This window comes from Cydia strobilella, chromosome Z (genome assembly GCF_947568885.1).
Source record: "Cydia strobilella chromosome Z, ilCydStro3.1, whole genome shotgun sequence".
Taxonomy (NCBI): domain Eukaryota; kingdom Metazoa; phylum Arthropoda; class Insecta; order Lepidoptera; family Tortricidae; genus Cydia; species Cydia strobilella.
Window position 1 is genome coordinate 7,206,290 of NC_086068.1, and position 13,361 is coordinate 7,219,650.

A 13,361-nucleotide genomic window follows, 5' to 3' on the forward strand; every position below is an offset into this window, starting at 1 on the left:
TGGACCACCATCAACAGAGGCGCCAACTGGTGAGCAAAAAAACGATAGCCCTCATTGTCTAAGGTGTAAGAGCGTACACATATTTTTGAAACTTTGGGAATGTATATATATTTATGCCCTTGACTGTACAATCGCCATCCGATACATTTAAGCAGCCAAGGCGCTAACAAATATCTAAACACGCCTCTATTGTCAAGGGTTAGAGTGTGTGTTCAGATATTTTTGCGCATCTGATATATCAGATAGCGACTGTACAACATTTCAAACATAAGCAAACACCATGCAGTTTAGTGTGATAGGGTTGACTTATTATATAGACCTTAAAATGTAAACAAAATCACGTGAATCGGTCTTTCGGCCTACGGCGAACAGTTGTACAGTCGCTATCTGATATATCAGATGCGCATGACTTTCTGACTAATGATGATCAAGGCTCGGAACCGGTTTTTTCTTTATACAAAAATACCGGTATTATTACGTTTTTTTTTCGTTCTTTCGTTTATTATTTAATTTTTAATGAGACAATCTAATAAATACGAAATTGTTACCTAAATACATGATTTAGTCCTGCATAAAGAGCATAAAATAATTAAAAATATTGGGTTATTTCGGGTTTTACAAAAAAACCGGTTCCGAGCCTTGATGATGATGGTGTTTTCATAAACGCCTGTTAAGCCTAACAAGCCCTTTATAATCGTATGTCTTTATCCGATATTTGTGTTTATTAGATAGGGATAAAATGTATCAAAGGTTTGCTGATGTATAACTAAATTATTTTTTTGTAACCCGTAAGGATTAAAAACTAGGCTATATACCTGGAATATATCTCTCAGTTTGCTCGTCGATATCTTGCAATTGATCTTCGGCAGGAAAGCCTTCACCTCTTTCAGAGATATTCTAAAAATATGTGGTCACATTAATAAAATCGTATTAACAAAATAAAGTAACTGTCGCATTGCACAGCTGCAAATATTTAAACAACATACCGCTTAGCATAGTTTGTGTTTCACTTAAAAGTGTACCATTTACTTTTTTTGAAGATCCATCAACTTTTGGGGTATTTCTACTTAGAATCATGAGGACTATCGATTTAAAAAGAAAAAAAAATATGTCCTCAAAAAAGTTTCATTTTTGTAACGCATTTTCACATACATTTTGTATGGACCGTTACAAAATTGACACCCAAAATTTGTATCAAAAACTGGAGGCAATTTTTTTCTTTGTCTCATTCAATAGTACTCCTAATGCTGAGTCTAAATAACCCAAAAGTTGATGGTTCATCATCAGAACGCGAGCTTGACATAAATGTGTATTAAAAACTCAACTTGCTTAACAAACATAACGAAGAGGACACATCGCCAAACGTGAACTATGCGTCATTGAAGAGTTCCATTCTGATCATCATCAGCAGTTCCACTTCATCAAATGTCACTTTTTTAAATGTAAATGCTTGATTTGTTGATGACAATAGTAAAATCACTATACATATGTATGCCTTTAACATTTGAGGAGATCCCTCGATTCCCCATGGATCCCATAATCAGAACTGCGTTTTGACAAATCGGGACCAATCTGTTTGTATATACTTACAATCAAAAAAAGAATTTTCAAAATTGGTCCAGAAATTACAGTTATGGAGTAACAAACATAAAAAAACCGAATTGAGAACCTTTCTGGAATCTTGAAGTCGGTTAAAAAGCACAAAAAATACTGTTTGTACTAGAGATGGGCCGAATATTCGGTACATATTCGGTATTCGGCATATTTTCCAGTCTTCGTTCGAATAGTTCGGTTCGAACTGCCGAATATTTACCGAATAAACATTTTTTTTAAAGGACGTCCGTTCAGTGGCGTTACTAGGGGGGGCAGGGCAAAAGGCAGCAGCAGGGAAACTTTTGTCAGTCGTCAGGGGGCGCAAATTTGGTGACTGCCCCGGGCGCCATATCCTCCAGCTACGCCCCTGCGTCCGCTAGTTAGCGCGAATGCACTTCACGATCAGGTATGAGACGTTTCCGTTTCCTTTCATAAACATTCCCGGTCGGTCGGGAGGAGAAGGGTCCAAAACACGTTATGAGCTTATGAGTGCAGCCGCGGGCGGAACTGAATAAACTTGTTTACAGCGTTTTAGGCAGTTTTAGCCCAACCGCCGCATATTCGGTTCAGTATCAGCTGAACCGAATATTCGTAAAGTCCATATTCGGCCCATCTCTGTACTATTTGTACTGTTACTAAAGCCAATTGCATGTCTTCACTTATTTATAAGTGGCGAGTATTTTTTTACTAAACGTGTCTGAACACAGAAAAATTTAGTTGAGTAGATTAGTAAATAGAATAAAATGGATCCACTCGACTAATTCAATGACTAATCTACTCGACAAAATGGTTGGTGTTCGGACACGTAATACTCGCCACTCGACTAAATTAACGTAGTCCGAACCAGGCTTAAGAAACAGTCCGCTAACAGACAGAAAACGCTAAAAAAGTTTTCTTACGAAAAGCCAAGGTCGCATGAGCTTTAAGTACATTATCTTTAATGTAATTCGCACGGCAGCAGGGCGCACAGATCACATAGTACTAGATGAACCATACAAAAAGCCGCATAACACCGATTTAAACTTTCACGATTTTTACTCATTATTATTCTCACGGGACTTAAGCGCGTAAAATAAGTTTTAAATTTACCTCCAACGTTTTAGTTTTTAAGTTTTAGGAGCTAACATCAGTTATTCTAGTATAATTTGGGGTAGGATGCCACTGCGCAGTACTGCACGCGGCGTAACGCTTTTATCACACTGATGCGGATACGCAGGGCGCTCCAGTGTGTGAGCAAGACAGCGTCATGCTTATATATAGCGATGTCCTGTTCCCATTTAGTAGCATATCCGGATAAGACCGTTTAATTTACTAGTATCGGAGCGCCTACATGTGTGGCGACCTTTGCAATCGCTTCAAAATGCGGAGTCTGTGTAAAGAAGTCAATGGCAGGGTGCAATGAGCAGTCAGAGCGCAGACAATACATTATACAAGCAGATATTGAGCGTTACAGAGATTGTATGAGAGTGAATAACATTCTCGGTGCAGTTCAGCCCTACAGTCCATCTAAGCACCGATTTTAAGTGGAGAGCCAAGATTTTACTGATATACTATTGGTCTATCATTAAGTAATTATTGTCAGCTACGCACTGGCTGAAGGCTTCCAGTACTATTCTGTTGTCAAAAATATAAGCTCATGTAGATTGCATATTTAATTTGGCTTGTGATTGTACATAGGTCACTAGATAAGTTTTGCAATAGACAAATATGAAAAAAAGAGGTAGCCTATCACGTATCACATTCATTCATAATTTAAGAGCATGGCTCTTGTCGGTGGAGTATGCGCCAGTTTTCTCGGTCCTCGGCCAGGTTCTTTAGGTCCCTGTAAGACACGACATTTGCTTTCGCTTTCAGTTGTTGTGTGTAGCTTGCTCGTGGTTTTCCGCGGCCTCTTCTCGCTTCTATCTTGCCTTCTAATATAGTGTTAAAGAAAGTGTCGTGTCTTATCAAGTGACCTATCATTCACGTATCACATGTAACCTAAAACTGTATTTCCATAGATTATATTTGGCGGCAAAACATTTACTTTCTTTTTAAATTTACTTATTGAAAATTATAGTTGGTCAAGCAAATATTGTCAGTTTTAAAAATGTAGGCGCTAAGGTTTATCGTCCCATTTAAAATTCGCGCCTTTTTCTACAAACAAGATTTGCTTGATCAACTATAGATTTAAACTTTAAAAATGTTGGCGTGGGCTTTTTTAAGTAGATTTAAAAAGAAAGTAAATGTTTTCCCGCCAAACATTGTCTATAGAAATACAGATTAAAAAACCGGCCAAGTGCGAGTCGGACTCGCGCACAAAGGGTTCCGTACCATTACGCAAAAAACGGCAGTACATCACGTTGGTTGTATGGGCTCTATTTTATTCTGTTTTTAGTATTTGTTGTTACAGCGGCAACAGAAATACATCATCTGTAAAAATTTCAACTGTCTAGCTATCATGGTTCATGAGATACAGCTTGGTGACACACAGACAGACAGTGGAGTCTTAGTAATAGGATCCCGTTTAGTATATGTATAAGGCCACCTCTTTGTTTCATATTTGTCTATTGCAAAACTTATCTAGTGACCTATGTATCACCATCATAATGAAAGTTGGAGTTAGACTGTTGTAGTTTTTATTAGAGAGCCACTATGATAAAGAAAAAAAAACATTATGAACAAGATATAAGACCTGCATATAAAATATTTGGGTGGGAAGACCATCATAGGGCAGGAACTCTCATATTTGTATACCTAAAGTCCGCTCCACACTCTCGACAAAACTACACGAGACGATTTTGCTGGGACATTTGCCGAGACTATCTCAAACTGAAGCCCGTTCCACACTCTCGACAAAACTATACGAGACTTGCCGAATACGAGTGTAGAGCGAGTATTCGTCTATCTTCGTATGCATTCAGTATGCGACTGACGGGAGCACGCTGAGAGTGTAGAGGTATAGTTTCGCGCTAACACAAAAGTTCACGAGACCTCTTTGATGTTGGCCATTTTACCGACACGAAACGGAGACAACACGAATAGACGCGAGACAATACGAACATAGACGAATACTCACTCTACACTCTCGTATTCGGCAAGTCTTGTGTAGTTTTGTCTAGAGTGTGGAGCGGGCTTAACTACTCAAAACAGTCAGAAAGGAAAAGCTTTGCTCCTTGTGTTTTACAAACCTTAGTAAGTGGAGTATGTGTACAAACGCAAGAATTAGAAGTGATGAAAGAACTTATAGACTGTCTTACCTGATGGGGCATTCCACGAGAATGTCCCTTACGAAATCCTTGTATGGCAGCTAATTCAATCAAATCTGTAAAGCTAGAGAATATACTGCCCATTTGTTAGCAAAGTCATTAATTATTACCAGACCCAATATTATTTTCTCAGCCTTTTCAGAACTAAGTAGTAAGTAAGGGGCATTCTCGTGGAATGCACCTGATACATGGTCTTCCACACGTTGACCTTATGTCTTATAACCAGCACAGTACACTTACTTTTCATGTGAGTTCTCTATGGCGTAGAACTCTTTCCGAAGCCACCTTTCAATCTGCAGTGGGTACGGGGCATTAATTGCCTCATCCACCAGGAACCTGACTCCCTTCACCCAAGCCTCGCAGTCTTTGTCCGTTTGTGCTGAAACATATGCAGTTTATTGCAAATGCACAAGTGCAGAGCTATAAATTTGCAAGCAAATCACAACAAAGCTGTACCACTCCATGAAAACATTCCGGGCTATATTTATCTGTATGCTAGTTGCCATTGTAGGTGGCTAATCAAAAGAACACCTTAATGTTATAGCAGTAAGATTTGTGCCTTTAGTGTTTCAAAACTAATACAAATCAACCATGGCAATGGCTTACGGCAAAATTGATGCACATTCAGATTAAATTTTAAAATAGTTTCATACACTTGTGAAACCTGAAACTTTTTTTGATATGCAGTCATGGGCTATGTAAGGGCTATAATATAACATTGAACAAATGTCATATAAAATAAGTTTCTTAGAAAAAAAAGTCGGAACAGTTTAGAGAATGGTTTTTGTTAGGCGATGATTTAATTGCAATAATCAGTTAAAATAATGTTTTAGTGATAATATAAAAATAATAGATTAACTAATAGTAAATTGTGTAGTTACAGCTATAAAAATCCTATTAATATAATGTATTTCTATAATGTCATAAATATGTGGAAGATATTTATGACATTATAGAAATACATTATATTTGCTTTAATTATGTATTTTCCTACAAGTAACCCAAAAAACATAGGGCTAATGTGATAAACTGCATAGGCTGTGCCCAGCAGTGAGATATACAATGTGGCCCAAAAATATCTAATTTCTTTTTATACTGTGGCATATTGTTGTTAATTTTTACAAACACTTTACAAGGAGTTTTGGAGATAATAAGTTTTGTTTTAGTTAAATGATTGTAATTTTAATTTTTAATGACATTTTGTAAAAGAATTGTAAGAAATATATTCATAATTTTTATTTGTCAACTTTTGAGCCAACTGTACATACACTGGTGATGATGATGACCATTTCATGTACAGTCGGATTAAAATAGTAGTGTAAATAGTGTAAACTTGTGTAATTGTAAGCAATGTCATGATTACAAAAACAAGTAACATTAAATTACGAGTTCGTATCGCTATTTGCCACAAAAAATATCACAAGTCTTACCAGCAAATGAGGCAGATCGCAACTTAAACTCAGTGCCATAATATATCGTAAAGCACTTGGAGCTCTCGAGACGCTTCGTGTCCTCGGGCCAGCGCTCGAAGTCCTTCGAAGACTTGCCCACTCTGACCTCCTTGATTTCCCGGATGTCGAGGGCGCCCTCATAAGCGTGCCTTTGCTGGGACCCACTCGACGACCGATACCAGATCACCTGGTGAGTCTCTCGCCTCACCGACAGCGTCCGCTGGTCTGGCCTCTTCCGCGGATAGAACAGCAGCACCGTAGACCCCCGTTCTATATACGATATGAGCTGATCGGCCTCGTGAATGAGCCTGTCGCCGCCGCCGTTATAACACACGGAACTCATCGCGATTTATTTGCTCACGCGGCCCGCTTATACTTTTCCAACCACATGGAATAGATTAGTTATATACTAAGGATCAATTTAAATTGTTTCATAAAAATCTTTTAGTTCAACCTAGTTAATAAAGCAAATTAAATTAATAAAACTGCACTGCACTGTGCAGCATTCCGCTGTTGTTTGTTTGACACTTCTGATCACTTTTTTTTTTGGCCTGGAAGTGGAAGTGGAAACACTTCTGACCGACTGAGGCGTTTTTCCATTTCCTCGCCAATTCAGTTTTTTTTTAAACAATTATGGCCTGGATGCGAGTCCTTTAAGCCAACCCCAACTTGACGCCAACTCAGTGAACAAACGTGAAATTATTGGATTTTAGGTGAGTATTATATTCTTTGGATTTTAGCAAACCCGTCGTTTTGATGATAATTGATGTCAATATGTATGACAAAAAAAAAAATTTTTAAGGTCACTCCACACTCGTGCGCGAAGCCACGAACGCGAGTGCAGAGCGCACGTCGCAGATCTGCGAAATCGACTCCACACTCGCGTTCGCGGCTTCGGGCGGCGATTGGCGCACGTGTGAAGGGGACTTTCAAGTAATGTTTTATTGTAACTGACCAGTAATATATGATTATTGTAGCGGAAGCCGCTCGACCCCAATTTCAAAGGAATACCGCAAATGGATGTACAGGTTAGCCTTTTGGCACACGCATACTAGAGGTACAACAAAATTTTTGACCCGCAGTTCCTAAAAAAATTTCGCTGGGGGGCGGAGTGGTAAAACATTTTTTTTTTGTATGAAAAAAAATTTTTTTTTCCAAAACCTATCGAGTGTGGTATCATATAAAAGGGCTTTCTGAGGCGATTCTAAAAATATATCACATCATTACATTTCGGGCACTTTTTTTTAAATTAAAACAAAAAGAATTTTCGAAACATACCAAGTTTGGGCTCCTCCAGACACGATATGCCTGATTTTTTTTTGTACAATATACCACAAATGATACGTGATATCCTCATGTCTAACCCCAAGAAAGCAATTTTGAAAATAATATCATTACAATTTTTTTATTTTATTTTAAAAAGTGACACAGTTCTACTTCAATACCTATTTCACGAGACTTATGGAACTATACTGCAGATACGGTACATATTAATCATAAAGTGATACGTAATATCCATATATCGAACGGGAAATACCTCTTTAACCCTTTAACTGCGCCTTTTCATCGGTTGGTATAGTTTGTTTTGTTTTTGACACAAAATATCAAGATTGTATCCTTCAGATACGATATACACTATCGATTTTTTTTTGTACAATATACCACAAATGATACGTGATATCCTCATGTCTAACCCCAAGAAAGCAATTTTGAAAATAATATCATTAACATTTTTTTTAAAATTTTTCAATTTTACAAAGTGACACAGTTCTACTTCAATACCCTATTCTATTTCTCAATATTGTAATATTGAGAAATTTAAAAAAAAATCTAAATGAAATTATTTTCAAAATTGCTTTCTTGGGGTTAAATATATTATTGGGGTTATAGATATTACGTATCATTTGTGGTATATTGTACAAAGAAAAATCGATAGGGTATATCGTATCTGAAGGATACAATCTTGATATTTTGTGTCAAAAACTAAACAAACTATACCAACTGATGAAAGGCGCAGTTAAAGGGTTTAAGAGTTCGATATATGGGTATTACGTATCATTTTATGATTAATATGTACCGTATCTGCAGTATAGTTCCATAAGTCTCGTGAAATAGGTATTGAAGTAGAACTGTGTCACTTTGTAAAATTGAAAAATTTAAAAAAAAATGTTAATGATATTATTTTCAAAATTGCTTTCTTGGGGTTAGACATGAGGATATCACGTATCATTTGTGGTATATTGTACAAAAAAAAATCAGCCATATCGTGTCTGGAGGAGCCCAAACTTGGTATGTTTCGAAAATTCGTTTTGTTTTAATTTAAAAAAAATGCCCGAAATGTAATGATGTGATATATTTTTAGAATCGCCTCAAAAAGCCCTTTCGTATGATACCACATACGATAGGTTTTGGAATTATTATTTTTTTCCATACAAAAAAAATAATGTTTTACCACTCCCCCCCCACCGAATTTTTTTTAGGAACTGCGGGTCAAAAAAATTGTTTTGGCCTCTAGTATGTGTGTGCCAAACGGCTAACCTGTACATCGATTTGCGGTATTTTTATACGAACGGGTTAGACTATTGTCAAGAGGGCGCTGTTCATTCTCATGTATAGGCTGACAGTTCAGTATGAAAAATTGAGTTCCAGTGAAATTCCGCAACATGGCGCGTGATCACTGATCATATATTCCTGGTCCTGGTCAGGCTTTACCGTGTTATTACGGTAGTGGCAAAAAATTACTTACAATTTTTATCCATTTTTACCCAATGCTGTTGCCGAAAAAAATTGGCAATTTTTCAACAAATAATAAGAATGGGTATTCTAATTCTAAAAAAAAGCCTAATAGTAATGTCTAGTAATTTAGTATTAAAAATAAATATTAAGTCGTTAATACAATTTTCGAGAAAATCTGTCGAGATTTAACAAACAACATGCAAATCAAGATCCTGTGCACTTTTTTCTGCACATAAATGTATGCTAATGCGCTATTTTCAGCTCCGGTCAGGGCTACTGTACGTAAATTTGGTACCAACGAATATTGCAATGAAACCGTTACTTCAATATCGTTTGTAGGGGGAATGAGGGCACATTGATACACGGGGCACATAGATATATCACATCATCACATCACACATTAAGGCCGTAAAGCCTGACCAGTAATATATGATTATTGTCAAGAGGACGCTGTTCATTCTCATGTATAGGGTAACAGTTCAGTTTAGTATGAAAATATTAGTTCCAGTGAAATTCCCCAAAATGGCGCGTGATCATATATTCCTGGTCAGGCTTTAACACACCATCGCACCGCATTAAGGTCATTGTGCGACGCACCCATAAGTGAGAGCGAGAAAGAGATCGCTCTCATTCTTACTTATGGGTGCGTCGCACAATGACCTTGGTGCGGTGAAATGGTGTGTTACGACCTTTAAAGCCAACCGCCGGCGACGATACCAACTAGCTGCCGGAGACTCAACAAGTCAATAACGCTCAGTCGATGAGTCGCACTTTATACAGGCACAAACACGTTTTTTTATGTGCTTTCAAAATCGCTGCCAACTTGGCATGGTCTAACTATAAGCTAACTGCAACGGGATCAGCAATTTAATTATGTGATTGGCAGCGTACTCTATAAGGAAGGCATCTAAAAAGTAGGTATAATATCGCATTGCTGTTCAACTGTGTTGATAAAACAGTGATTGATTAAAGTTAAATGAAGAAAAGACTAAACTAATCAAGAAATGTAGGTATTTTATTTCATTTCCAAACATCATCATTTATCATGTTATATGTAGGAAAATATATATGTAAATCAAAGTGCCTCAGCATGTATTAATTTGATACGAATTCCATTTTTCAGACAATGAGTAAAACAAATTATACGGCTGTTTGCAAAATAATGTACCTATATACTTACTATTGTTTAGTTATAGTTCCTCTATAAGAGTCTTTTTGTAGAGGCAAAACAAAAAACCGTACCAAGGTGCCCCACTTCCCTCTATCGATTATGTGCGCACTGGGCCCAAAATAAACGAAGTCAAATATCCAAAGATTATGCCAAGCGCTGGGTACCTACAGTTTGCACGTTTGGTATGAAGTTTCTGTATCTAATGCTGGATGACTATTAACTACGTAGGTGAACTATAAGGTAGATTAGCTTGATTGTATTTGCTGATGAGTTTATGAATAGGTCTAGGTCTAAGTAGTGTACTCAAGTAAGTAGGAATTATTATCATACGTATGTGGGGAAGACATGATGCTTTTCTAGATCATCAATCACATAATACGAATATACCTATTCATTTTAAATGCCGTCCTGACTGATACACTGACCTACCTAAGATACAAGTAAATGCTTACTTAGTTTAGGTATTGTTATCAAATTTCCATGAGCGACAGAAAATACAAATTCGTTCGGTATTAAAGTTTTTAACTTGACCTGCACCTATTTTGAGTTGAATCTATGAATGTACTAGTATTTAAGTATAAATTGTATATTTACCATTGTATAAAACCAATTAGCATAGGTTTTAAATGAATAAATATTATCTCATCTTATCTATCTTATGTGAGATTTTTTACAGTAGGTGAACATCAATATACCTAATATAGTTTGTCAAAGGACTGTCTCATTTCAAACATAGACAGAGAGAATAATACTATCTTTGTCTTACACTAGTACTAGCACCCATAAGAAAAGGATGAGTATAGTTTTTTTTTGTTCTTATTTACTGACAAGATTTTCTTGACCAACTCTAGTTGCACGAACAGTTTCAGTAAATAATGGTTTACGGTACCAATAACTTTATTGGAACCTTCGTGCGTAAGTGGGATTACCTTCGAAAGTATAGTCAGCAGCAGAAGTCAGATCAGAGGATCCACTACGAAAATAGAAATTTCATTATCTCTGCCTCTCCATATCGCTCGAATATGCAAGAGTGATAGAGACTAGTCAGATTTTCGCGGTAGGCCCTCAGGCGCGAATCGAGGTATGGATGGTATAGAAAGGACGCCAATCTCTTATGGCAGAATTGTTGCAAAAGTGACCGCTTTCAGCTTTAAATAATAGTTCCTAATCTCTCCGGTGGCGCTAGTTAGGCTCTGGGACATGAGTATAACATGAACCATATAAGGCAACAAATAACCCGACCAAATTACGTAGGTTGTTTTTGCTAGTATTTCGGTGTATGGTGGCGCCGCCTAATTACTGTTTTTTGATGGACACTTTTCATACATAGAGATTTGGCTCCTTTATATAGTCTCCATGACATGAACCATATAAGGCAACAAATAACCCGACCAAATTACGTAGGTTGTTTTTGGTAGTATTTCGGTGTATGGTGGCGCCGCCTAATTACTGTTTTTTGATGGACACTTTTCATACATAGAGATTTGGCTCCTTTATATAGTCTCCATGACATGAACCATATAAGGCAACAAATAACCCGACCAAATTACGTAGGTTGTTTTTGGTAGTATTTCGGTGTATGGTGGCGCCGCCTAATTACTGTTTTTTGATGGACACTTTTCATACATAGAGATTTGGCTCCTTTATATAGTCTCCATGGATCGAGGATTTTGTTCAGAGGGGAGTAAGGGGAGGGGAGGGCTGTAACGTGTAATCTGTTTGCAGTAACCTTATTTGTTAGTAAGGGACAGACAGCGATTGCACTTTACAGGCCTTTTATAAATCGCGACACAGGAATTACTAGTGCATAGTATATCTGGCTGAACATATCATATATCTCTGTTCCCTTTTGGTTCTATTCGCCTGCCAAAGATATTATACAGGATGTTATTATTGATACAGTATCCTGATTGGTATATATGTATCGCACGTATCTACCTACGAACACAGTAAAAGTAAAGAAACACGTGTTAAAAGTTGAGAATAAGAAGATATTTAATTTTTTTTTCTGTTATTTTAGAAATACATATGCAAAGCTTGAACAGGAACTTATGATCAGGCGCCATGTTGCGGAATTTCACTGGAACAAATTTTCTCATACTATACTGAACTGTCACCCTATACATGCACAACAACAGCGCCCTCTTGACAATAATCATATATTACTGGTCAGGCTTTATACAGGTTGACCTTAGCCATTGGACAAACCCTGAAATCCCACGTAGGGTTACCCCTCAGGAATGCTCTAACGTTATTTTTTTTAATAAGAACAAAAGATAAAAAAATAAATTTACAAACAAAAGTTCCAATAATCGACAACAAAAAGAAACATACTGTAAAATCATTGGCAGTGTTTTGACAATTTGTTCGAAAATATGCCACAATGATGACATTTGTCAAAAGTTAGAATCTTATTAGTTTCATTAATAAAAAATATAATCAAAAAGATCGAAGAAGGTTTCATACAATTTATGACCTCAGGAGCTACTAACACATACAGGCTGCTCCAAAGTAAAAAATCGTAATTTGTTAATTCTTCGTAACCGCTACACCGGTTGTTATGATACTTTGTATACTGGTTCTAAATACCCTAATGCACATGTACATTTCGGCTTTGTCCAATGGCTAAGGACACCCTGTATATAATATTTTTCTAGTGCTATATAGGTACATAGTACATGAATAAAATAAAAATTCTAAATCAGTGTTCGACGTATATGCATATATTTAAGTAGATTACATAACAGAACATGGCCAACTACTATTCAATTCTTATAAAACAGTACAATACAATTTCAAATAAAATACTTAAAAAGTAAAATTAAAGTATAATTTATTAGCTTATTCTCTCGTAAACTAAGTAGATACACGTCTATTAAAATTATTAATTAAAAATTCACAAGTATAGTCTGCATCTTCTCAAATGATTTTTTCGCCAAAGACTCTAATCTGTTAAACAAAAGCCTTTGTTCCTTTTGTTAGTGCGCGTGCACATTGTTGGTGAACGCGTGGCCATTGTTGGTGAGCGCATGCCACTCGCTGATACACAATGGTCAAACGCTCCAACAATAGGAACGCACACACACAAAAGGAACAAAGGCTTTTGTTTAACAGATTAGTCTTTGGCGAAAAAATCATTTGAGAAGATGCAGACTATACCCA

At 36.8% G+C, this 13,361-nt stretch overlaps 1 protein-coding gene across 1 annotated transcript in view; it reads right to left on the reverse strand.

Annotated features, from left to right (window-relative positions):
• The window catches only part of LOC134755039 (1-phosphatidylinositol 4,5-bisphosphate phosphodiesterase gamma-1), a 31,277-nt gene extending 24,469 nt beyond the window's left edge, over positions 1-6,808 (reverse strand). Inside the window, exons 1-3 of the mRNA XM_063691517.1 lie at positions 6,272-6,808; positions 5,082-5,220; positions 816-897 (exon numbers count right to left, since the gene is read on the reverse strand). Of these exons, the coding sequence (XP_063547587.1) occupies positions 816-897; positions 5,082-5,220; positions 6,272-6,635 (585 nt within the window). The 5' untranslated portion in view covers positions 6,636-6,808. The remainder of the gene's footprint in view (positions 1-815; positions 898-5,081; positions 5,221-6,271) is intronic.
• Positions 6,809-13,361: the final 6,553 nt, after the last annotated feature.